Source organism: Phodopus roborovskii, unplaced genomic scaffold (genome assembly GCF_943737965.1).
Source record: "Phodopus roborovskii unplaced genomic scaffold, PHOROB, whole genome shotgun sequence".
Taxonomy (NCBI): Eukaryota; Metazoa; Chordata; class Mammalia; order Rodentia; family Cricetidae; genus Phodopus; species Phodopus roborovskii.
In genome coordinates, this window is record NW_026126448.1 from 171,395 (window position 1) to 198,465 (window position 27,071).

At 51.2% G+C, this 27,071-nt stretch overlaps 2 protein-coding genes across 3 annotated transcripts in view; one reads left to right on the top strand and one right to left on the bottom strand.

Moving 5' to 3' along the window:
* Positions 1-2,932: 2,932 nt before the first annotated feature.
* On the top strand, positions 2,933-16,370 carry Fam151a (family with sequence similarity 151 member A). The gene is given in 8 exon segments (XM_051188321.1): positions 2,933-3,245; positions 4,746-4,892; positions 10,462-10,614; positions 11,630-11,789; positions 13,686-13,910; positions 14,304-14,443; positions 15,085-15,228; positions 15,640-16,370. Coding segments are annotated over 8 exon segments (1,827 nt in total). The 5' UTR covers positions 2,933-3,118.
* Positions 12,755-27,071, bottom strand: part of Acot11 (acyl-CoA thioesterase 11) — a 52,807-nt gene continuing 38,490 nt past the window's right edge. For both annotated transcript variants that reach the window (XM_051188361.1, XM_051188360.1), the window contains exons 8-16: positions 25,846-25,965; positions 24,993-25,137; positions 23,677-23,732; positions 22,394-22,460; positions 22,021-22,104; positions 21,099-21,229; positions 18,108-18,239; positions 17,375-17,501; positions 12,755-16,586 (exon numbers count right to left, since the gene is read on the bottom strand). In XM_051188361.1, coding sequence (XP_051044318.1) covers positions 16,431-16,586; positions 17,375-17,501; positions 18,108-18,239; positions 21,099-21,229; positions 22,021-22,104; positions 22,394-22,460; positions 23,677-23,732; positions 24,993-25,137; positions 25,846-25,965 — 1,018 coding nt within the window. In that variant the 3' untranslated portion in view covers positions 12,755-16,430. The remainder of the gene's footprint in view (positions 16,587-17,374; positions 17,502-18,107; positions 18,240-21,098; positions 21,230-22,020; positions 22,105-22,393; positions 22,461-23,676; positions 23,733-24,992; positions 25,138-25,845; positions 25,966-27,071) is intronic.

Sequence of the window (27,071 nt, forward strand, 5' to 3'; positions counted from 1 at the left end):
CAAACACACACACACACATAAAATAATAAAGTCCTTCTTTAGCCATGGCACACACCTGTAATCCCAACACTCTAGAGGTAGAGCTAGGAAGATTATGAGTTCAAGGCCAGCATGAGCTATAAAGTGCATTCCTGTCTCAAAAGAGAGGAGTGGGGCCTGGTGGCACATGCTTGTAATCCCGGCTACCAAGGAGGCTGAGACACAAGTTGAATGGGCTACAGAAAATTCGAGGCCACCTTGGCAACTTAGTGAGTCCTGTCTCAAAACAAGGTTAGAGAGAGAGAGAGAGAGAACTCAGGGTTAAGTTCTATAGTAGAGAGCTTGTCTAACAGTTGTGAGCCCCACCCCAGTCCAATCTAAGAACTACAAAGCTCTCGGGGGTCAGAGGGGTGTTCCTTCCTGTCAGGCTACAGATGCTGTCTCTGTGAGATTAGCCACAGCTACAGCTTCCCTCCCATCCCTACTACAGCAGGTGGTTCTCTGCTGTGACTCAAACACAGGAGACCCAGGTAGGGCAAGAGAACAGAATCAGTGTCCTGCTGCCAGGCCCAAGGCAGCCTGATGTGTGGTTATATATTATACCTAATCTAGCACATGGCAGCCTCACAGACATTCACCGTATAGTAAGCCTGCCTCTCTCGTCAGAAACTCCTCCCCTTTAATCAATAAAGTAAGGCGTTTCCTTTCTTTTGCAGCTGGCATTGATAAATACCCCTCACTTCTGGCAGTGATGGCGCACGCCTTTAATCCCAGCACTCAGGAGGCTGAGCCAGGCCTCTGTGAATTCAAGGCCAGCCTGGTCTACAGAGCAAGTTCCGGAACCCCAACTCAGATAACACGCACCAGAGAAGGAGGAGAGGATGTGGAGAGGAGAGAGACACTGCCTTGACCATACTTCCGGCTCTGACTCATGAGTGCTAAGATTAAAGGTGTGTGCTATCATGCCTGGCTCTTCACTCCTTTTAATAGCCACTTACTATCAACCTATATGTGACCTAACACCTTCTTGACTTTTCCAAGAACATCTTAGAAAGGATCACTTGACACAGCCAGCTCCCCACCATCTCCATCACTAATAATACCACCAGATCGCCTCTGTATCTGTTCTCTACCCTGCCGTAGCCCCACCGCCCTCTCCAAATACGCTGATGCTTTTTTTTTCTAGCATTAAAAAAATCCATGTTACCGTGTTCATTTAGGAAAACTGGAACCCATGTTCCTAAGCCATGCCCATTCATATCTGCCACAGAACAAATGGTTTTTTATTTTCCGTAGTTTGAGTCCTCAGCACCCACATGCGAGGTGGGTGGGCACAATGGCCTGCCTGCAGTCGCAGTGGTCAGAAAGCAAAGACAAGGGACCCCCAGAGCAAGGTGAGTAGCCAGAGTAACCAAATTAACAAGCTGTAGTTCAAATGAGAGACCCTGTCTCAGTATATAAAATGAAGCAACATCAAAGAAGATGACAGATGTCAACCTTTGGCTGCCACACACCACACACACAAATACATGCAAAAGAAAAAGAGAAACAGAACACTACGAGAGCCCTCCTTTTCTCCAGCCTCTTTTTGTTCCCCCAGTCCTGGGGGTTGAACCCAGGGTGCACACGCGCCTGGGCGTGAGCACACACACACACACACACACAGAGAGAGAGAGAGAGAGAGAGAGAGAGAGAGAGAGAGAGTGTGTAAATGTTCTACCATTGAGAGTTCCAGAACTTTTTGTTTTAATTTCTGAAACAATCTAGTGATTTCCAGGATAGCTTCAAACTTGCAATGTTGCTGAGGAAGTCTACACTTCTGAACATCAAGGGCCCTCCTGAAGATCTAAGATTTAAGGCAGGCATGACAGAGCATGCTTGTGACCCTAGCACAGAGAAAATGGAGAAACTCTGGGGCTGGTTGGTCAGGCAGCCTGGCCTGATCAGTGGGTCCCAGGTGAAAGGAGGGCTGTCAGACAGTTCGGTGGGGGTGGAGAGATGGCTCAGTGGTTAGAGTGTTCTAGTCTTCCTGACGATTAAACTTGGCTTGGTGGCAACACCTTTACCCACTGATGGGGTTCTCCGCTGAGATTTGTTGAGCCCTGGTATTAATTGTGACCCTAGAGCAACGTGCTTCCCATTGTCACTAGACACAGCAGGGCCTGTGCTTACATGTGGCACAAATGTGACTTGGGACAGTCTTCTGTGACCTGGGAACACAGGAACCATTTGACAGTGGTCTTGTGACAAGCAATAAACTTCTTGGAAAAGCAAAAACTACATTGTGTTCATTGTCATTGCCAAGGAATACAGAAAATTTAGCACTCATTTAGCCATTCACCTGTCACCTACTGTCTCCTAACTCCTAAGCTGCAGTCTCTCTGCACACTACTCACAGCTGGCCATGATTCCAGCCTGACCTGTGAAATAGGGGCGCTCTCTCTCTCTCTCTCTCTCTCTCACACACACACACACACACACACACACATGCGCACACGCACACACACACTTTCTCTGCCTAAGCTGGTGACTCAATCCTGCCCAGAGATGGCCTATATTCACCCAGGTTCACGTGCCAGGACTATCAACTCCCATCCCAGCCCTGTCTATCAGTCACCATCTCAGATAGAAGGAAATTCATGTCCCTAGGGCAGATCTCATCTGCTCTTGTCCCTGGAGCAGGGCAGAAAGGTCTAGATTGAAAGGAGAGAAGAGACAGTCCACTTCAGCTGCCTCCTTCCACATGGGGGTAAATCGAGGCTTGGAAGGACACCTCGGCTTGCTCCAGGCCCCCAGGAAACCCAGAGCAGCCAGAACAGATCCCTCACCTCCTACTCCTGCCCCAGGGGTCGGGCTCCATCCAACCCTCCACTGCTCCCTGCTGTGCTCAAAGGTCGTTTGGGGGATGGCAGGGTTTTCTGCTTAGCCTGCTAAGATACAGCATGGGTGAGGGGAAGGAGGTGAGGGATGGCAGGAGGGCAAGGTTTCTTCTTAGCTCTCTCCGCCCAGGCTGCAGGAGTGGCCAGACCCGAGGTCTGGGTGCTGCAGGCTCCTGCCTCCCACCAGATCTCAGCTGCAGGGCGCCTCAGGGACTGAGCCTGTGGAGTCTGGCAGGGAACTCTCTCCAGTGAGGGTCAAAATGTCCTGTAAGAAGTGGTGTTCGAACAGCCAGGCCAAGTGGATCCTTGCTGGCAGTGTCAGTGTGACCCTGGTGTTGACCATTTCAATGGTCCTGGGCCTCACCCTGCATCGGGGCAGCCAACCAGGTAGGAACTCTCCTTCCTGCACTGCGGTGTCCCCCCCCTCCCCATCGCCCACCGTTTCTCAACCCTTACCCCACTAAGCTCCGTCTATTCAGCTCTTTGGTACTTCAGCCCTGCTCAGCCTTCATCCCTAACAGAAGGTGCTAGGGTTGACTTTCCCGTGATCACCAAATCTCAGCCTTCAGCCCTCCGTGCTTTTGGAGGGCCATTCCTTCTTAGAGAGCACTCCAAGCGGCCTTCACACTCTTCCTACTCACCTGCTGGTCCTTGCAACCTCTCCTAGATAAAGGGCTCTCTAGGCACCCAGAAGCAGCCTCCTCAAACCTGCGCCTACCCTGATTCTGAGGCTGTGCTTCCCACCCTCCTCTCCACCCCCCACCCCGCCCCCTGCACTGCCCTCAGAAGCTCAGGACTCTTCTTGCCTAGACTCTAGCAGGGACTCTGATTCCATGGGCTGTTACCAGCGGCTGCTCTTGGCAGCAAGTATGCTCTTTCTAAACCACCCCCTGGTCCCTTTTCCTGCACAGACCCAACTCCTCCACTGGGGATCAAGCCCTCCTTCTTCTATGAGGAACAGGCATTGCCCATCCCTGTTCAAATCTTTCCTAGGGCTAAGCTTTCACTGTTCTTTCAGTCCAGCATTATCCATATACTCCTGTCCTGTCGAGTGTACACCATCCCTCCAGGTACCTCCTGAATGCCATTCCTTTTCCTAATGACCCAAAGCCAACATAATGGTCTCTGAGACCCCAGGAATCCGTACAGTTCCTGGTCTTCTGGCTGGGTTTTGTTTTTTACATTTATTTATTTATTTATTTAGTGTGTGTGTGTGTGTGTGTGTGTGTGTGTGTGTGTGTGTGTGTGTAACAAAGGACAGTTTGTGGGAGCCAGTTTCCTCCTTTTACCATGTGGGGTTCAGTGATTAAACTCAGGTCACCAGGCTTGGAGGCAATTTTCCTTCCCGCTGAGCCATCTTGACAGCCCTTGTTTGTCTGAGTTTTGAGGCAAGGACTCATGTATCCCAGATTGATCCCCAGCTCACTATGCAGCCTAGGACAACCTCGAACTTCTGATACCCCTGCCTCTACCCCCCTGGTGATGGGATGCCAGGTGTGTGCCAATTCAGGCAGTTTATGTGCTGACTAGGTGTAAAGTCCAGAGCCTTACATTCTAGGCAAGAAAGCACCCCACCAAGGAGCCACATCTCCAGCCCCTATTTGAGAAGATTTTTATTCTATGGCCCAACTCTCCTGGAACTGACTATGTAGTCCTGGCTGGGCTCATACCAGTGCCAATCTTCCTGCTGTGGCCTCTCAACTGCTAGGATTAGAGACATGGACCACAAGGCTAGGCTCACTGTGTGTTACTGAACCAGGGGCTGTGGGTCCTTCTTTCTGTCTACTGGATAGAAGACATATGCTGGATTCATAGTGGTAGAATTATAGCTAAGCACGCTAGACCGAGTGGGAGATGATGATAACAACCCCTTGGCCTTGGTTTCAGGCTGTGAGCAAGATGCAGTTTGCCGCTCGGATGCTGACATGCTAGACTACATGCTAAGCACAGGCCATATCAACCAACGGGATGGCCTGCTGGTCACCTGGTACCACGCAGCCAATAGCAAGAAAGAGATGGAGGCTGCCCTGAACAGTAAGTCTAGCCATCCTGCTTGGGGTCAGAGATCAGGGGATCACAGCAACTCTATGGTGGCTCTTTCATATACCTGCCACCCTGAGGGAGCAGGGCTGAGGGCTGAGGCCACTCAGATCGAGCAGCTGGTGAGCTCCGAGCCCTGAATTTAGACCAGGTTCTGATTCCATGCTCATCGCTATACTGTACTCACTCCAACAACCTCCCCTCAACCTGTCAAGGGCTGATGGTCCCTGCTAAGGGGGCCTTTGACCTCCAGGACTAAGAAACCAGAGATGTGAACTTGACAGAGCTCCTGAAACAGTCTGTGGATGCATGGGTAACTTCTTAGAGTCAGCGTGGAGAACTGTCATGGTGTCGTGTCAGTGACAGGCACACCCCCCCACACACTGTACGGAGGTCCCCCGAAACCCATGCTCCTGGGCACCATTCATAGAAGACAAATGGAAACTCAGAGAAATTAGGTGACCAAGCTCTGTTGTCACACAGGAGTGAGGCCAACACACATTAGCCCCAAAGTCTCCCCAAAGTCTGTGATCTGAGTCCCTGGGTTCTCTTTGGCAGCTATTGAGAAATTCATGAACTCCAAGCCATGGAAGGCAGGTGTGGGGATCCCTGGCTTAAGTTTGCTTTGGAAGACACAGGTCCCCATTCAGCGTGTGGATGTGGCCTGAGAACTCCCAGGCCACACTGCTGTTTAGAACCTCACTGTGAGAACCACCATCCAAGAAAAATCTCCTGCCGACCTGTAACCCCAGAGCCCAGGCAAGAGGATCACCAGTTCCACCTTGGCATGGGCTACGTATTGAAACCGTGTCAGAAAGAAGTGGGAGGGGGAGGAAGAGGGACATCTCCTGATCTCAGATGAGCATCCCAGGGTCTCATCCAGGGTCACCTGACATGTAAGAACTGGTTGGCTGGATGCCTAAATGGCCAGTGAGGAGAGGGCAGGCCAGGAGAGACCCAATCCACCACTAGCTACTTGAGCTATGCCTTCCGACAGCTTGGTGACAGCCTTGGTGACTGGGAGTGAAGGGGAAAAGGAAATGGCAAGCTTTGACATCAACCATGCTTGATCAGAAGACACTGTGTGACACAGGAATGAGACACTGTCTCTGATCTGAGCTACTGGCCTCTGCTTCTGTATGTCTGCCAGCCCCGTCTTCATTCTGTGGGAGAGGGCAGACAGCAAGTCCCGTTGCTAACCATGAGGCTGTCTTAACTAGGAGCCTGCAAACATTAGCTTGTGGGATATCTGCTTAGCTCTGGGAAAAATCTCCTTTGGGGTGGGGACAAAAGGACCACCCTGGGATGTCAACGGTCACATAGACAAGATGATGATGACAGTACCTATTGCTATACAAGCTATGAATATTTCTGACCCAGCCTGGGCCTATTTGAGCAACCGCTAGCGGCTACGACTGTGCACTAATTAAAGAGTCTTTCCTTTATCTCTGAGTGCTGAGAATTTCACCCTAGAGGAGGGTGAGCCACACCTCACACACACACACCACGCCACACACACACACACACACACACACACACACACACACACACACACAAAACCTTAACAGAACAGAACGTCCTCTGCCCTGACAAGGGAACCAAGTTGGAAAGAAGGGGAAGATAAGGCCTGAGGGGATGCCAAAAGGACCTGCCACCTAGCTTCACCCAGGGCAGCCCTAGCACAGTGAGGAGGCATGAGGGTGGGGTGGGGTGGGGTGGGGCTGGCAGCAAGGAACACAAAGACTCACTCTTGCTAGAGAGGGCCCAGTTCCTTGCTGTCAGGCCCCTGGAGCAGGCCTCTGAGGGAGCTGGCAGAGTTGGTATGGTCAGGGTTGGATGTGCAGATTGAGAGCAAAAGCCAGAGTGCAGTGGAGGCAGCCCCCCCCCCAAAATTCAAATTTTACCTTTGTATTTACTAGCCATGATTCTGGCCAGGCATGGTGGGGCACACCTGTAATCCCAGCACTGGGACAGTCAGGGAGGATGGTTAAGACTTCAGGGTCATCCTGGGTCATTTAGAAAGTTCCAGACTAGCATGGGCTACAAGAGACTCCTGGAGGTGGGATAGGGGAATGCTGGCAGTGATTTCAGGCAAGTGATGTCCCCTCCTGGGTAAATGTGGGCTGGTAGTGAGTCATCCGCCATCCAAACTGGGGCCTGCATGATTGCAAACAAGGTCATTATTAGTAATTGTGTTGAGACAGCAGAAGCATACCAGATGGTCCTGGGTTACCCTCGCTAAGTGTAAATAATAATTAACACTTAGTGAATTGCTTAACCTGGGATACGTTACTATTTAATTCTTAACAGATGAGGAAACGAGCACAGAGAGGTCAGTAATCTGGGCTGTGTCACACAGCTTACAAGTGTGTGGACTCAGGATCTGCACACTCAGCCTCCATGCTCACACAACTCAATGGTGGGCGAGTGAAGGGCTTGGCAACTGGGCATGTTCCCTGCCCCCTGAGGATCCAATGTCCTCCTCACTTCCTTGGTCCCTTATCCCTAGCAAGTCAGAGCCCTGGCCCAGCTTCCAGAACGTCCACCACTTTCAGTAGTAACAGAGAGGACCGTCCAGGAGGACAGGACATGCAAATGAACACCTCAGGAACGCCAATCAGGCTGACAGTATTTCCATCTGTCTTCGTCCCACTTATGGAGCAATGGTAGGGTCCCTGCTCAGATGACAGACAGACAGACAGAAACCATGCTTGATTTGGAATTATTTGATTTTGGCAGTGTTGGAAGGCTTTTATGCATACTACATAGGCACTCTAACAGTGAGTTACACCCCCAGCTCCGCCCTTGTAATATGGGCTCTGTGTAACTTAGGCTAGCCCTGAACTCTTAACCCTCCTGCCTCCAGGCTCCAAGTACTGGGATTATTGATGTGTGCCACCACACCTAGTTTCTGCCACGCCAGTGTCTGCCAGGTACCCTGCTCGGGCCTAGATTCTCTATTCCCCAAACCTTGTGGACTCTACCCACTGTATGTTCACGTAGGCAAAGTTAAGAAAGAACTTGGTGGAAGCTGGAGAGATGGCTCAGCTTCTTGCTGCTCTTGCAGAGGAGACCTGGATTTTGTTCCCAGCACTCACAAGGTGGTTCATAAATGTATGTTATCCAGGTCCAGAGGATCCAATGCCCTCTGGCCCCTGAGACATCAGGCATATACATGACACACATACACATATACAGGCAAAACACATGCTGTCTTAGGGTAAAACTGCTGTGAAGAGACACCATAAGCGTGGCAACTCTTTACAAAGTAACACTTTTAATTGGGGTAGCTTACAGTTTCAGAGGTTTGGTCCATTGTCATCATGGTGGAACATGGTCACGTGCAGACAGACATGGTGTTGGAGAACAAGCTGGGAGTTCCACATCCTGATCCACAGGCAACAGGAAGTAAACTGGATGTAGCTTGAGGAGACTCAAAGCCCACCTCACAGTGACACACTTCCTCCAACAAGGCCACACCTACACTTACAAAACCACACCTCCTAATGTGCCACTCCCTATGAGCTTATGGGGGCCAATTACCTTTAAAAAAATAAAATTCATTTCATAACATCCATAGGCCATCAGGGCTCACAATGGGTTCTGAGGTCGCTGATGGTGTTCTAAGGCCAGGGAACTTGTCCCTGCTCACCAATGAGGACAACAGTCCCAACTCCAGAGTTGGGCTATCCAGTGCAAGGACAGGATGGACTGATGACCCACAACTCACACCCCTGTGATCCTGGCCCTGGGAGACTGAGGCAGAAAATCCAAGTTTCAGGCTAGCAGGGCCACAAAACAGAACTATCTCAACAGTAGAAGTAAACTGCTGAGCATGCTGGCACAGTTCTATAATCATGAGCAGGGGGCTGCTCAGGAGCTTGAGGCCAGCCTGGGCTGTACAATATGTTCCAGGATACCTGGCGTAACAGAGTAAGACTCTGTCCCCAGAAAAAAAAAAACAAAAAAACAAACAAAAACGGTGCCAGCAACAGCCTGTGTTCATTCTGCCTCCTAAAAACCCAGCACCTGGACTTTAAAGAACACTGATAACATTCTCAGGCATGAGGGCTGGGGAGAAGGCTCAGTGCTTAAAAGCACTTGCTGCTTTTGTAGAGGGCCTAGGTTCAGTTCCCAGCATCCACATGGTAGCTCGCGATTGTCTGTGACTCCAGTTCCAGGGGATCTGATGTTCTCTGCGTCTTCCACTGGCACCAGGCACATAGGTGGTACATGTACATACATGTAGCCAGTCACTTGAACACATAAAATAAAAGCAAATGTGTTTTTTAAATTGTCAGAGGCAGTACATGAGCTATCTCACTTCCCTAGGCCTGGATGGTTGGCCTTGAATTTGCTGTGTGTGTTTGTTTTTTAGATACAACCTCAGTATTTGGCCCAGGCTGACTTTGAACTTGCTATGTACCCCAGATCAGCCTCAAACCCACAGCAAGACCTGTCTCATCATCCCTAACGCTGGGATTACAAGTGTAAATCCTATAATCCCACACTGGCATAGTCTTTCCTTTTCTGTCATTGATTTGCTCGGGGTCATCATTCCCTAGTCATCTCTAAAGTGCTTCCGGCATTGACCAGCTCCACCCTCATGGAGGGAGGACTCTGGAGGGCTGTGGCCCTTAGGAAGAGATGGATTCAGGCAACGCTCCAGGATGGAAGAGTGGTCTAACTGAGAGATGAGAACCTCAGCCCCACCCCAAACTACAAAATCTACAATTGGATGGTTGCATGTTGTGTTGACATTTGTACGCATTAAAGTTGACACCAAAGGTCTGAGCTCCATTTAGACTAAATACTCAAGGGCTCACCTGTGTTAACTACATGAAATTAACAGATAAAAATAGCACCTAGTTGCTAGTGAAGACACGGCTAGACGTGTAGTCTTGGCAGTAAGTTGACACTAGAGGTTTTCGATGCTCCTGTGCATACCTCACTCAAATTCTATTCAGAGAGATAAAAAAAAAAAATAATCAATAACCCAAGCAGGTCAGGTGTGGTGGTACTTCATCTTTAATCCCGGCACTCAGGAGCAGAGGCAGGCGGATCTCTGTGAATTTGAGGCCATTTTGGTCTACATAACAAGAATTCCAGACCAGCCAGAGAGATTCATTTAAAAAAAAAAAAAAAAAAAAAAAAAGTTAAAGTTGAAAATGACACTTGAGAAGCCTCTGTATGACTCAGCAGGTAAAGACACTTGCCACCAAGTCTGATGACCTGAGTGTGATCTTCATTCAGGACCCACATGGTTGATGGAGATCTGACTCCTGCAAGTTGTCATGTGATCACTACACGTAAGCCATGGTGCATGTGCAAACACACAGGAGATGACAGACAGACACAGACAGACAGATGATAGACAGATAGATAGAATGATGAATTATAGCTAAATAGATGATAGCTAGATAGAATGATAGATGGTAGATAGACAGGTGATAGATGATGATGATAGATGATAAATAGATGATAGATGGTAGATAGATAGAATTATAGATAGATAAGTATTTTTTTAAAAGTACTGATTGAGTTCTCCCTCTTAAAAAAATAGGCAATGTCATGGTCTTGGAGGCAGATGTCACTGTAGAAGGGTTCACCACAGCCAATGAGACTGGGGTGCCCATTATGGCCCACCCTCCAGCCATTTACAGTGACAACACCCTGCAGCAGTGGCTGGAAGCTGTACTGGCCTCGTCTCAGAAGGGTAAGGCATCCCTCTGATCCCTCCGCCAGTCCTACTGGCTCCCCAGCCCCCTGCCCTTAAGTAGGGATTCCTCTTGGGTGAGGGTACTCCAGGGCCCACCCTGAGCTGCTCACTTTCCAGACTTCCATCACTCAGGCTCGGGGGGAGCTAAGTGAGGTGGGCAAGAGGAAATGCAACCCACGGGTTCTCTCCACAGGTGAGACAGGGACATGAAAGTGCAGAGTAAACTGCAAAGGGCCAAACAGGGTCAAGGTATCCCTGTGGGTCCACAGAACTGGATATAAAGTGTTCAAAGCCAAACTCTCTTGCCTCCAACTCCCCTTTCCTAGTCCGGATGGAGGTCTCACCCCAAGGCCACCTTCTCCCTCATCCCCTTCATCCCCACCCACCCCACCACCCCCCCCACCACCACCACCCCCACCCCCACCCCACCTCAGCCACTCCACAGCTGCACTCTCCCGTCACAACCATGTCATTTCTCCCACGGACTGTCTTCCTCGGAGCCTCATCTAACTACCAAACACCTGTGACTTCTCTGCTTTCATCCTCCATGGCTCCCCTTGTCCTGGCTTGGCTTTCAACATCTCTAACTTGGAAGACTCATCTCTTGGCTCCACAGTTAAGATGGGCAGTCATTCATACTGGGTGCTTTTTCTACCTAGTTAACCTCTCTACTCAAATGTCACTTCCTGGAGGCCTAGTGGACCCCTCACAGGCTGTTGGGATTCAGAACTCAGACTCTGCCCTGCTGTCCAGAAACTCTTTCATGCCTTAGTCTCCCTGAACCAGCCCAGGCCTTTAGCTATTTTTTTTTTTTTTTAACCTCTGCCTACCTGGGATGGAGAGGGGACCTCTTCTTCTCAAGTGTTGGCTCTCCCTGCCTGAAAGCTGTCCTCACACCCCACCACCATCTGCTCCCATCTTCCCACTCTCCCAAGACCTGCCCCACCCTTACCAGCTCTTCCTACCCAGCAAGTTGATGCCCGGTTCCCCAGCCCTTGCCCCTTCCCTGCAGGCATCAAACTGGACTTCAAGAGCCTCAAGGCTGTGGGCCCCTCCCTGGACCTCCTCCGGCACCTGACTGAGACTGGCAGGATTCGGAGACCGGTGTGGATCAATGCTGACATCATGAGGGGCCCCAATGTGCCTATCTCGGTGGAGATCAACGCTACACAGTGAGTGTTCACCCTCTGCCCACCGGGTCCAGTCCTCTTCTGTCAGCACCGAGCATGAATGGGGACACAGGGGGACCTTTGTTGCATTTGCCGGTCCCACCATGAGGCCTCGGCACTGAGCCTTTCCCTTTGCCCTGTCTGTGTGTTTATGCCTGTGTGCCACAGTGCACGTGTGGAAGTCAAAGGATGACTTTCAAGAGTTTGTTTTTCTCTTCACCACGTGGGGTCTGGGGCTCCTAGGTCATCATCAGTCCTGGTGGCAAACAGCTCACCTGTGAGCACGTGCCTGCCCCCTTTGTGTGTTTTTAAGACACAGTCTCTCTATACAGACCTTGCTGTCCTGGAACTCCTTATATGGGCCAGCTGCCTTGTATTTGTGCGGCTCCTGCTGCCTTTTTCTCCTAGTACCAGGGTTACAGCTATGGGCCACTATACCTTCATTGTTTGTGTTTGTTCCTTGGATTAGTTCTTTTTCTACCTTTTTTGTGGTGGTGAGAAGATGAGTTCTCATGCAGCCCTGAACAGCCTTGAACTCTGCATATAATTCAGGCTGGCCTTGAACCTGAAATCCTTCTGTCTCCATCTCTGCTATTCCTGATATTCACCAGCATGCCTAGTTGTCCTCCTTTTTCTAGAGCCTTTTCCCAGTCTCTGCCATCTCCAGAAGTGTCCCTAGTACCTACCCCAGGTTCCTGAAGAACTTTCCCTGGGCCCCTCAGCCCTGATTCCATTGGACCGTTGCTGTTGACTTACATGTTTGTCACCCCTGTTCCATTGTGGACTCTTAGGGAGCAGACAGAGATGTCCTTTCTGTCACTCCAGTAACATGCACAGGACTTGACCTGCTAGAAGTTATAAAAAGATGATAGCTCCCTCCCTGGCCCTCCAGAAAATCCAGCCCCTTGACCGGCTAGAAGTACGTTTTCCCCATTTTTCAGATGTGAAAATTCACAACAGCGGAAGCGTGCTCTTGCAAGTTTATTGTGACCCCAGGCACCGTTTCAAGCACTTTACTTGCAGAATACAGCTGAATTCTTAGGAGAATGAGGTAGCAACTAGTCATCTTCATTTTGTAAGTTTAGAAACTATCTTTGAGAGATTAAATGGCCTGTCTAAGTCTACAAAATGGCAGAGCTAAGGTTCCCATAACCCTTTCCCTCCCCAAGCTTTGTGGTCTACAGGTACCTCTCCCTCCATCTGCCCAGCCACCCACCCAATATTTACTGTGAGTCTCAAAATGATATATAGTTGAAGAAAATAATTTTTAAGATGTAGTCTAGAGCCCAAGACAAACAAAGGCTTCTCTCCTCAGGGAGGCTGGGTGGTAGGTGACATAACTTTCCTATAGAAATCCGCATTGAACAAAATTCAAATAATTCTTTTTGATGTATTGCTTTGAGACAGTTTCATATAGCCCAGGCTAGCCCTGTACTCACTATGTAGCTGGGGATGAAGGAAGTGTTAACGCTCCTGTCACCACCTCCCAAGTGCTGAGATGACAGGCATGTGCCATCATGCTTGGCTCATATAAAAAAGAAAAAATGGGAATCTGAAACTTTGGGGACTCGAAGCCAGCTGGTAGCTTGCAGACCTGCACACCTTACAAGTCTTACTCAACCCCATCGGTCCACATGGGGACATTTAAAAGGCCCTACCTACCTGCCCTGCCAGACCGTCACTGTCTCTTTAAGAATGGAAGGCTGAAGTGACCACCAGAGGCAGAGTAGGGACTCCACAGCTCCCAGACTACACAGGGTGGTAGTATCAGCAGGAGCCTGTGCAGACCACTGTTGCTCTTTAGAGCTATGTTGCCAACCTCCAAGCACAACTCAACAAGAACCCACAATAGGGGGCTGGGGTGGTCTGCAAAGGTGGATATCTCTCTGTTCTCTGCAGGTTCCTGGCACTTGTCCAGGAGAAGTATCCAGAGGTCACCATTTCTCCTGGCTTTACCACTCTTTATGTGCCTCAGCTGCCCAACAGCACATACACCCAAGCCATGGTAGAGAAGATGCAGGAGCTGGTGGGCGCGCTGCCCCAGAGGGTCACCTTCCCAGTTCGGGCTTTCATGGCACGGGCCGCTTGGCCCCACTTCAGCTGGCTCCTGGGCCAATCTGAGAGGTGAAGCCCCCTCTTCTGGTTCCAAACCTATCCTGGGCTCTGATCTAAGATGAACATGGCAGAAGGGGGTCCTAAAGATCATCTTGCCCAGGCCTAACAACCTCCTACAATGCCCTGCCTCTGGCTTGTACTCCTCTGGTGACAGACAAGCTGTTCGCTACTTCCATTGATGGTAACTCAGAAACAGACATCCCAAGTGCGCACATCCTCTCACTCCCTGAAGTCCTGCTTTCCACCATCCTCTGGAAGGGATGGTGCTCAGGAGATGCTAGTGGGAAGCTGGAGGACAGATGTCTACTCCTGGGCTCAGCTGGCATTCAGTTCTGAGCATAGGAGTAGAGCTGAGGGTCTTTCTGGGCCCAGGTGGGCACTGAGTCAGCTCTCTGATCCCAGGTACAGCCTGACACTGTGGCAGGGTGCCTCAGACCCCGTGTCGGTAGACGATCTCCTCTTCATCCGGGACAGCAGTGCCATCCACCAAATCTACTATGACCTCTTTGAGCCTGTCCTGTCGCAGTTCAAGCAGCTGGCCTGTAGGAAGGGGATCTAGAAGGGGAGGTTTCTGCTCAGGACAGCCTTGGTTGGGTATGGAAGCAGAAGTGGGGGGGGGGCATCTAGAAGGGGAGAGTTCTAGGTGGAACAGGAGACAGGAACCATTCTGAGATCTTGTGTTCTGCCTCTGGGATAGTATGCTATCCAAGCTTCACCTATCCACAAAGCGGGTGTCTGGTCGATAGAGAAGGAAAGGGAGGTCCAAAACTACAAGGAATTTATAGAAATGTAGCTTGATCAGAACCAAGCCAACCTCCCCTTGTTTCCACAGCCACTCATCTTTGGTGGCACTAGTGTTTCAGAGCACAGCCCTCTTCTGTGCCCACTAATTCATGAGCCAGATGCCACCATGCAAACCCCTTGTCCTCTGGACCCTGAGTCTAGGAGCACATACCCTTACGCCATCCCAAGGGGCAGCGGAGACCAGCTTTTAGGTCCTTCAGCTCTAGCCCCATCTGGTTTCTGGCCCAGTAAACTGTGTACTGGTTGTCAGACCTTGAGACAACAACTTTTAACCTATCCAAGAGGGAACTACTGACAGCTACAAGGTTTAGGATGCAGGAAAGCCAGGGTGTAACCGTGGAGAGTGGTCCTTTCACCTTGGCAATGTTGGGTCCCATAGTGAACAGCACCCGGAAGCGAACCTACTACACAGGTGGCAGCCTGATCCCTCTTCTCCAGCAGCCCAGGAGTGATGGTCTAGAGGTGGAGTGGCTGGCTCTACAAGTGAATGGTAGTGGGAGAACAGCAGCCATCACTGTCCCTGGTGAGTCTGCCGCAGCCCTAAAGCTCCTGGCTAACCCACAGGTCTGTCATTTGCCTGGATGGGTAACTTCGTTCTCAGTTACCATGGCAACATGATAAGCCTCACACTGAATACAAAGTGGGAGGAATCATGTCAAGAGCAGCCTTGAGCCCTCAGTCACACTGTGACTAGAAGAGTGGCTGGTGACCCAGCTCTGAGTCACTGGGAAGGCCATGAACTGAGCCAACAATTTGTCATGTCTGCCTGAGAGTCACCAGTCACAGCATTTGGAGCCTGAGACGGGGCTGGTAGACTCAAGAACAGCTGGTACCAGTTCCTCCTTGTCTGTGCCCATGGCCTCCCCTGCCCCTTTACCAAGAGACACTGACATCCCATAATAACAGGTACTCCAAACACTGTTGCCTCTTCCAGACAGAGAAGGCATGATCCTGCTGGATGTCGGCCTCCAGCAACCTGAAGTTGGGAACCCTGTGCCCATCCTGCGTACCCCAGGTGGTCTTGTTATGACCCTGGAGACATGTCTGCTGCAGCTGGCTGTACACCCCAGGCGCTGGGGTATCCATGTGAACATAGTGGAACCCGCAGCTCTCCGGCCATCCCTGGCCACGCTGGCACACCTCTCCACCCTTGGCCATCTGCCCTGGCCTGTGTGGGTGGGGGCCACAGTCTCACATGGTAATTTTGTGGTCCCTGGCCATGTGGCTGGCAGAGAGCTGCTTACAGCTGTGGCTGAGGTTTTCCCCCATGTGACTGTGGCACCAGGCTGGCCTGAAGAGGTGCTGGGCAATGGCTATCAGGAGCAGATGGTCACAGATATGCTGGAGCTGTGTCAGGGGCTCTGGCAACCTGTGTCCTTCCAGCTGCAGGCTGGGCCACTGGGCCGGAGTACAGCCAGAGCTGTAACCAGGCTGCTGGCAGCCTCTCCTCGAGCCACTGTCACAGTGCACCACAGCATTGCTGGGGACAGCTATGCCGATGTATGGGCTGGGTTGTGGGTGGCCAGGGCTGTGGACAGGACCCGAGTCTATTATAGGATACCCCAGGAGTACCGAGAAGACTTGCTGGCAGATGTAAGCAGGAACTGACCATCCAGTAGGACTGGACCATCTAATGTGGAAGGCTTCCCTGGGGAGTCATGGTGAATAAATGCCTCTGCTTTGCTCCACGCACTGTGTAAGTCCTGGGGCAGGGTGGGGTGGTCCCTAGAGGGTCTGCAGGCTGGGGGCCAGGTCATTCCGGTTTTCCAACAGGAAACTCTCACAAGCCTTGAATGTATTGTAGAATTCCGTGGACAGGCCTGCCACGTTGGTGGTCACATAGTTGAGAAAGCCGGGGGTGGCCTGGTTGTAGTATGAAACCTGCAAGGCAGGAAGCCAAGCTCAGAGAGGCATAATGGGGAGAGGCTCAGGGGCTGGGCTGGAGGCCAGTGGAGAGTCAGTCTTGCTTGCCTTCTGAGGAGGCAACAGGTATAATCCTGGGTCTGGGAGCTCAGTTAGAAAACCTGACTGGCAGGCATGGCCTCCTTTGACAGGTTTTCCAGACACTTAGGGTACTTCAACCCTGGCTGCCCTATTTTATGGTGATAAAATCATTGTGTACCTCCATACTGGCCAGGTGGCCCCAGAAGACAGGGATTGAGACTCCAAAGCCTATCATTGAATCCACCTGATATGACTACGCTGGGGTCACAGAAACATGGTAGACATAAGCCATGGACTAGCTTTACATTGGGCCTTAGCAACGCTGGCCAAGTCAGCACCTGGGCAAGGCTCAGTGTTGATCCAGGACTGCAAGGGAAATTGCAAGCTGGGGACGGGGTAGAGAGTTCCCACTTTCTCCCTACCTTTTCAATTAACACTGACTACCCTGCTGAGCCTTATAGGCCCTCAGAGCCACATAAAGCCCTCCCAGATAAGAAGGGGGACACAGTAAATAAATAATGAAACAGAATTTTAGATCAGAGTTGGGCTTTCTGTAGTCTGTATCCAGAGCTATTTCTAAGCCCCAGCAGCGGCCACTCACTGTCGACACTGACTAAATCTCAATGACGATCTCTTTTCGGTCTCTGATGGGAAAGCTGAAAGGCGCCCAGCCCAAAACATAGAGTCCAGTTCACCCATAGGTGGGAGGATAGAAGGGACCTCACCTTAGTCAACTGGTCCCCCTCACGCCACAGACAGAAGCCTGAGCAGAGAGTCTCCCCACGTTGATATTCTGGTGTCTCACGGTGCGTGGGCAGCGTGACTGACCTCAGTGCGATGACATAGGGGTCCCTACAGGGGAGTCAGAATGAGAAGTCAGAAATCATCCATAGGAGAAGGTGGGTCCCTGTTCTGTTCCCAGGCATAAATTTACTCCCTCAGAACCCGGTGTCTTGCTCAGGGCCAGCTGCAGACAGGGGTTATCTATGTTAGCATCCCCAGGCTAAGGCCTCATGTGTCCCCATGGATCTGTGTGCCTTAGAGTTTCTTTTCTTCTGGTCCATGTTTCCAGAAAAAGAGATGCAGTCTATCCTGGCTGTACCCAAGCTGCAGATATCAGTCGCAAGCTTCCAGGGGACAGGGGACAAGGGATAGTCGTGTGAAAGATACTCTGTCCATGGCCTTAAGTGCAGCAGCCTCAGCCACAAGCACCATGAACAGCCTTGCTTTCAAGAACATGCACACCAGAGCAGATACACAGGTACATGCACATGTATGGATATACAGAGACATACAGAGGTCATGGTGAACCCTCACTGGCAGCCTCCACACAGTTGGTAGGTTCTGAGTCCAACCACCAGTGGGCAGCAGAGCTCTGACTCCAAGTTGCTGCTCTCCTGAAGAGGGAGATGGGGGCCTCTCCACCCCTACTGCACCCCTCAGAAAGCAGGCACTCACCCATTGTCACAAGGCTTCCGCCTAGAGGCCAGGATCACAAAGTCTTGAGGCTTGGTATTACCACTCAAGGCAGGGCTGATGACGTGGTAGATGGCATCGTCTTCATCTACCTGCTGTACTAGCTCCACACTCCTGTTGGGAGGCTGGAGTCAGGACCTGGGAGCCACAGCAGCTCTCCATTCAGCCAGGACTAGGCACAGTTCAGCAGAGACAGAGGAAGGGTAGAGGCCTTCCAGGATGCACATGTGTGTATATATGCAAGTGCCCACGCATGTGTGTGTGCACACACCCATGCACACAACAGGCACAAAGTCATGCACACCAGAGCAGATACACAGGTACATGCACATGTATGCATATACAGAGACATACACAGGTAAATATAGACACATGCAGAACACATAGGCACACAGACATGTATTTGAGCAAATACACGTACACAGACTGATAGGGTTAACTGTCAACTTGGTAGAATCTAGAATCACTTGGGAGGTGGGATTCTAGGCATGCCTGTTGAAGATTACCTTGATTACATTAATTGATATAAGAAGACCCATCTCAACTGTGGGGAGTGCCATTCCCTGGGCAGGGATCCCTGACTGCATAAAATGGAGAAAGTGAAGGAAGCGCCAGCATGCATTTGTCCCGCTCTGCTTTGTTACTGTGGATGCAGTATGAGCAATTGCTTCAAGTATCAGCTGCTTTGACTTCTGCACCTTGAACACTGAGGCCGAATGACCCACTCTCCCTTCAGTTGCTTTCGTCAGGGTATTTTTATCATAGCAACAGGAAAAGAGACTAAGACACATATAGACACAGGAACGCCGAAGCTACATATATGCTCACACATGGGCACACAAACACAGGCACACAGGTGGACACCCCTGAACATACAGATCTGTCTGCAGATGTGCACACTCCACGTAGCTCTTAAAGGGTTTGGTAGCTGCATGCACTATCCAGTGAGTCCCCAGTGTGTGCCAGGCGCTGCACTCAGGCCCCCTCCACAGCACAGCCGTGCTGTGGGCAGTCTCAGTATCCCCACTACACAGAGGGACTGAGGCTAGGGGATAACCCACCCTGGGCCACAGAGCTCATGAGACAACAGGGCTTGGGTGTCCAGCCTGGCTGGTAGCAGAGACATAACAAGCCCAGGCACACACACACACACACACACACACACACACACACCATAGACTGATTTTGGTACCTACAGACACACAAGGACAGTGGCATGAGGACACAGGACCACATCTATATCTTCCCCTCCTCTCTTCCTCCCCCCTGCTGCACGCTGGCTTGGGAGCAGGACGTCTGTACCAGGCTAAAGAAGTGTGCTGGGGGCCCTTTACCCTTAGGTCACTCACACCTTCAGTGAAGCTTGATCCATACCAGCCCACCTCTTTCGGTTTCTCTGCCTAGCCACCACCCATCACCAGCCACCTCTTAGCTTTCTAGAACACACCACGAGCAGGCCTGGGTTACCCGGGCACAGCTTTCTAAATCGACACAAGTCATCCTCTTCCTCTCCCCCTCTACCGTACCTTTCCTTTCCTTCTTACCCTCAATCTCTTACTCACTTATTCCATCTCTTGCTCTGTGTACATGTGCGTATGCATTTGTGCGAGCATGTACACGCATACGCACACACGAGCACGCACACATGCATGCACATGAGTACGAGTGTTCGTGAGTACAGGTATTCACTTAATGGTGCATTGTGGGCATCACATCATTGAGGTTTCAAGTACTGGTCATTGCTATTTACCTCTGTGTGTGCCTGGCAAACTGGCCCTAGAAGTTCCGAGGAGTCTCCTGTCCCTGTCTCCCATCTGGAAGGAGGAGCACTGGGATTGCAAACATGAATTTCATGCCCAGCTTTACTTAGCTCCTGGGGAATCAGATACAAGTGCTCATGCTTGTGGGCAAGTGCTTTATCTGCCGAGCCATCTCCCCAGCCCAGCACAATCATGGCTACAAAGAAAGCTTAGGCAGGAAGCCCAGGTGTGAGCGGCTGAGGGCACACTTGGGAAGGAGCAGCCACTCGTGGTAAGTCAGCTGGTGGTGAGCCACTCACAGCCGCTCAGTACATTCCCGAGTCCATCCAGCCTCCTAGGGAAGCATGTGTAGTGTAAGCTCTGAATGAGCCACGGCATCGGCAGGACAAAAGCTGACTTCAAGGATCTTGAACAAACACCACTTTAGACATTATCTTTCCCAACCCCACAGGTAGGCTCAGCAGGCAAGGCACTTTGCCAGCAAGCCTGCTGATCTGAGTTCGATCCCTGGGACCCACAAGTTGTCCTCTGACCTACACACACACACACACACACACACACAAATGCCATTTTTAAGAATGTAGGTGCTGGGGAGATGGCTCAGTGGTTAAGAGCACTAGCTGCTTTTCCAGAGGACCTGGGTTCAAGTTCTAGCACCCACATGATAGCTCACAACCATCTGTAACTCCAGTCCCAGAGAATCTGGGCACCACACAAACACGAGGTACACAAATATGCAGGCAAAATACCCTTACTTGCCAGGTGGTGGCAGAGCACACCTTTAATCCCAGCACTCTAGGGACAGAGGCAGATGGGTCTCTGAGTTCAAGGCCAACCTAGTCTGTGGAGTTCCAGGACAGCCAGGGTCACACAGAGAAACCTTGTCTAAAAAAAATCCATCTTCATAAAATGAATGATTAAAACTTGTTAAGAGGAGGGGGAAATGGAGGCCCAGAAAAGAAATGACCTGACCAACAGTGCGTGGCCATTTAAAACAGGTACGTGACTTAAATTCAGGCCTCCACATCCAATTCTAGACTCAGCCCTTTCCCTGGGGCCTCAGCATGCCCATGATTTTGATTGCCACTTAACACATAACTATACCCTGTAGCCAGGTCTGTCCCTACAGAAGGCCAGTGGAACAAAGCGTCATGGGGGATGCTTAGCATCAGCAGGTAACCCTCCCACCTTTCGCCCAGCAATGGCCCCTCACCGGTAATGCTTGTCCCACTCTGGTCTCCGGAGCAGGTCAGAGAGCAGTGTAAAGACCTGGGCAGCATCCACGTGCACCACCATCTCCAAGTGAAAGGACAGGAACTCCTCCTCCAGGATGTACAGGCTGACCTGCGTACCATAGAGGGCAGCCTCATTCTTGCACCACACCCCCAGACCGTGCTGCTGGTGGAGGATGTCTCCTGAAGTCAGGGGTGCCCCTACACAATGCCTGACTAATTGAATGCCTCTGAGACTTAGATACAACCCCATGAAAATGGACCTCTGACAGAGCTCAGTAAGGACAGACAGAAAATGCCTCTTTAAGAAGCAGTACTCAAGGCTGGAGAGGTGGCTCAGAGGTTAAGAGCACCGGTTCCTCTTCCAGAGGACCAGGGTTCAGTTCCCAGTACCCATGTGGCAGCTCATAAGCCCACTGGCGTCTAATGGGGATCGGACACCCTCTTCTGGCTTCCCTTAGGCATACTTGTGGTACACAGACACACATGCAGGTTAAACATCTATGCATATAAAAATAATTTTTTTAAAAAAAGAAAAAGCAGTAACGGAGGTAACAGGTCTCCAGATCCTGGCTTTATCCAATTCCCTAATAATATGGATAGGGATATGGCTTGTCACAGGACAGACAAGAGCAGCAGAGCTCACACTGCCCACTGCCCCATCCCTGCAGGGAGCTGCTGTGCACAGAGCCAAGGGAGAGTGGGGAGGAACAGGCTGTGCAAAGCCATGGGCTCAAGGCGGGTAAAAGGTGGCCGGCAATACGAAAGGATCAAGGGCTTCACCGAAACTGGGTGGCTCAGTGACCTCGCTTTGAATTGCTTTGAAGATACCCACTTCGATGCTTGCCAGCAGCCAACTTAGCCACTTGTAAGGGACAGGAAGGTGGCAGGTGGGTCAGTTACCTCATCAATCTCCACAGACAGCACCCAGTTGTCCTTGGCCATAAGCGTCTTCAGAGAGGATACGTTGTAATAGCTCAGGTATACCTGGGAAGAGCCCACCAACAAATGCTACCTTCTCCTGCCCCAGGGGTCCCATGTGTGGGGCTGTGCATATGGAGAAAGGAACTGGGAAGGGGTCCAGGCTCCCACAAGTCCTCCACACAACCCCGAGCAGCCATAACCAGAGCCACTACTCCCTCTTGCATCTGTGAACTGCAATCATGAAGCAGAACAAAGAGTTTTCCATGGTCCTGGGCCTGTGAATTTCCCTCCAAAACCACTCTGGCCAAAGGGAAGAAAAAGGGCCCTGTGGGCTTTGACACAAGGGCTTTACCTGGTTGCTAGGGTCCCAGGGGACAGACAGAGCCACTTCCGCCTGCTTACAGGACACAAGGTACTTCCTGAGAGAGAAGAGGACACCCTGAGTCTCTCAGAGTCCACTGTTCTTAGCAGATGACATTGCCTACTGCATGCCAGGCCGGTGCTGAGCCCGGTGGGGATGAAGAGTGCCTGGCAGTGACTGGGCCCAATGACACCCAGAAAACAGCAGCTGAGAGCACATGCATTCAGCGAGCACCCTAGGCAGTTCACAGGGGACTGGCAAGGAAAAAAAGGACAAGGCTCAGGCTCCCCTTCAGCCATGCCTCAGTATTCTCTTTGGAATGGAATCCATGTCTTCTGAGGGATTCTGCACAGAGCAAAGTGCTTAGTATATGTTAAATGTCCCGGAAATGTAGGTTTTCCTTAGTAATACAATGCGTGAGCCTGGATGCAGCTACAACACTCTACAGCTGTTCTGTTGTTGTTTAAACTTTTTATGATTTATCTACTTTTATGTCATATACATCAGTGTTTTGCCTATAGGGACCTCAAATCCCCATTGGATTACAGACAGTTGTGAGCTGCCATGTGGGTGCTGGGAATTGAACCCCGGTCCTCTGGAAGAGCAGCCAGTGCTCTTAACCACTGAGCCATCTCTCCAGCCCCCTCTACAACTTTATAAGCGGACTCCAACATGCCAGGTTAGCCACTGGGTCTGTGCTCTAAACCTTTCTGGGTTTTGTTTTAGTTGACTTGTTTTGGCTGAGACAGATCTCTCTTTGTAGTCCAGGCTGGCCTTGTGGCCATCCTCTACCACATCCCTGCCAAGTGCTGAGGTTAGATCCTTCCATCAGACAGGCCAAACAGGCCTCAGGATCAATGGGATAAAAACAAGATTCCAAATCACCCAGACCAAGCCAGGACCAACAGTAACTCTCACTCAACTGTGTGCCTTAAGGACAAGAAACCTAACTTTCTGTCCTCAATGTCCTCATGCATTAAAAAAAAAAAAAAAGCAGAAAGGCAAAAGAATGTGCAATGCAAAGGGCCAGCCCAGAAGACAGAGGCAGAGAATTCCCAAGAGTTCAAGACCAGCCTAAACTACTTAGTGAGTTCCACCTTAGCCTAGGCTATAGGGCTACAGCTTGAGATCTTATCTCTAAATAAAATTTTAAAAAAGGGAATAGGTAAGGACATCCCAGTACTGAGCCTGAGTAACCCTGAAGAAGCTCGAATGTTCTGGAGTCAGAAGGTGGCTAGCTGAAGCATGTCCCCCACACTGCCCTCCCCACTCGCCTGTCCAGGCGGATCTTCTTCCTGGCACTGGCCTCTCGGTATCGGCGTTCACCCTCCTAGGAAGGAAACAGGGACAGGTTGTGGTACAGGTGGCATGGCCAGCTAGCCCATAGCTCTGCCATCCCTGTCCTCTGGAGCCAGAGGACCTGCGGCAGCAGGGGTCAAAACGTCGTCACTGGGAAAGTGCCAGGGCCCCAAGCTGTAGCTTAGCTTCCCGTAGAGTCTTTGGTGACCTCGGGGATCCTGGCCCCCTCCTGGGGGTACCTAGAGCCACTTTCAGAGGGCACTTACTAGGGACTAGACCCTCACAAGGGCTCTGCTTGAGATCACACCTGCTCTCCGTCCAACATTCCTGAGCCTAGAACCTGTGATTCCCAGCTTACACAGGAGGAAATTGAGGCCTAGGGGGTTGACTAGTTCCCAAGGTCATAGAGTATAGGGTGGAGCTGGGGTCAGAACTCAGAAGGCCAGCTTAAGGCCACCTCCTCTTCAGCCTTACCCCCACTCAAAACACAAAGATGCCAGTTCATGGGCCACCAGCAGTGGAACTAGTGTTTATGCCTACTGCATGAACTGGCCTTTGGTGCCCATCCCAAGGGATGCCTTGCTCAGCTTAGATACAGTGGGGGGGGAGCTTTGGTCCTGACTCAAATGATGTGGTCTTTGATGATCCCCCATAGGAGGCCTCACCCTCTCTGAGAAGTGGATGGGAAGTGGGGTGGGGAGAAGGGGAGGGGGAGAGAACTGGGATTGGTGTGTAAAATAAGAGTGTTTAAAACACACACGTAGGCGCTCACACACACACACACACACACACACACACACACACACAGCAATTGGCCCCCAGCAAGCCAAGAGTGTGTGTCTTCACAGAAAACCCAGTCATCCTCCTCCCTTGCCCCATCCCCATAATGCTATGACAACCTCTCAAGGGCCCCAAGGCTTTGCAGGTAGTGGGTTACCCCACAGCCACATCTTGGCAGGCAGAAGTTGCAGACACACTAATCACATAGATAAGGGCTAAAACACATGGAAAATATATGTTTAAGAATGTGGCAGGGGTGAGACCCTACCAATCTATGGCTCCCAAGCCAGGGGTCTCTGCAACCTGTGGGCTGTTCAGGTCCATGATCCCCCTACATCAGCCAGACCGCACGGAATGTTCCTGTTCTAGCAGGCAGAGCAGGTGCCCAGCTTCATGGGGGAATCCCTGAGTCAAGACCAGGACACTCAGATCTGGATGTGCCTCAGTGAAGAGCCAGGGATGGGACAGCCACAGGGTGACAAGTGAGGGAACTTGGGGACAGGGCACTTACCCCGGGCTGGGGACGAATCCAGGGCAGCTTCTGAGGCTGGTCATCTTTGTCCAGGACCACAAAGGTCATGAAGGCACTGTTGATGTGCCGTCGCTGGGTCTCGGCCTCCTGGCGATAAGCCTCCACACACACGCCCACCTCCATGCTAAGGTCAAGTGAACGATGGAGTCAAGTTCAACGGACCTTCCCCAAGCCATGCCCTTCCACATCACACACTAACACACAAGTACACACACGGGCAGGCAGGTGCACCTAGAGTGTGTACACACTCTCTTGCAGATTTAGCAACTGGACCCAAGTCCCACTGGCCAGAACCATACATGTCCTCTTCAGTAAGCCCAGGCTGCCTGGCTCCGGAGTGTTCACCCTTAACAAGCACACATTCCCAGAAACAGCATTTACTTAAAGCCAGCTGTGACGAGAACAGACATCAGAACTCATCCCAAGGTGAGATGTTAGAACATGGGTAGGACATGTTTTAGGACATGGGTAGGAGAGGATCAGGGAAACATGAGCAGGAAGAGGCCCTGTGGCCTGTGCACCCCCAGAGCTCCATCCTCCAGCCAAACAGGAGAGAGATGGGGCACACAGCACAAGGCAGCTTCCCACTTGGAGGGAAACACAGGACCCATGGAAAACATACAGAAACCCCAGACCCACCACTGGACAACAATGGGAGTCATAGAACATTCCAGAAAAGGGGACACCGGGTAAACTAGGGCCACGTGAACAACTCAGCAATTCAGACCTTGTTTGCTAGGGAAAGGCTTGGCAGGTCTGCATTAGGTAGTTTCTAGGTCAGGAAGCAGTCGCAACCCTTGGTGGTCCAGCGGCAGCCATCCTGACCCCTCACCTATGCTTGAAGGCATTATTCACGATGGCCTTGAGCACCAGACGGTCTCCCACTTGTGATGGGCCTCGGAAATGGAACATCTCGATGGCCTTGAGTGTAGGGTGAGCATGACAGAGCCGGCTGGGAGGAAGATAGGGAGACAGAAGAAATGGTTGGTACTGCATCAGGGTGCTTGGGACAGCTTTCTCCAGCTCCTAGCCCCTAATTCATTCTGTACCACAGGAATGGTCCTCTGGCCCAGCCCAGGAACAATTCTGCTCCATGCATCACACTAAATCTGTTTCTAGCTTATCATGCTGAAGCCACAGTGCATGGCTAGAAAGGAGCTGATTTTGAGAAAACAAGCCTAGAGTGTGATGTGGATGCACGGATAGATTCACCGGACTAGGTTCAAATATAGATTAAATACAATTTATTTTGGGGAGAAGTCACTTACACAAGAAGCAGGTGACCGTCACAAGTTCCCTTTCCAAGGATCCACCCAGGCTGCCCTCTGTGAACCAGCCAGAAGCAAGAGAGGGCCACCTGTCCTGACCACAGACCTAAAACCCACCCCCCAAGTCCGTACCTGTGACCACGACCAAATGGGTGTGGTCGGTGCCACAGGTGTGGGTGGGGTGGACATCTCATTATAGTATGACCTGAAGCAAACCCCTTCTCCCTCCCTCCCTTGGCATTTTTGCCTCCGTGTCTATGTCCCCTGACACCTTGGAGCCCAACCCTCCTGAAGAGTTTCTTGTCAGTGGAGGCCCCAGCAAAGCACTCCTCCCCCAGGAAGCTTTCCCTGATCATCCCAGGCCCTGGACCCCTCAAATCTCACACTCACAGACCAGACTTCTCAGATGGTATTGCTTAGATACTCTCCAACTTAACCTCAGTGTTGGCCTGGGCTGGGCTCTCAGAATGAAAACTAGCCTAGTGGAGGAAGGTGGCTTAGGGAGGGGCTGAGGGAGGCACAGGAGTGTCGGTTAATGACCACTGGCTATCAAAGCTTTTTTTTTTTAACCCTGACAACTAGAGTGCTGGACCCCGGCCCAGCATAGGGGCTATCGGAGGAAGTAGACTTATTTTCATCATTAGAAAGAGGGACCAGATCATGGTGGCATTATGGTGGGGCTGGGCGGTGTGCTAAATGGTGGGAGGTCCCACCAGGAGCCAAATGATGAGATGGGAGATCTGGAGGGCAGGAACAGAAGCTGAAGGGGCAGTTACTAGCTTACTAGCTG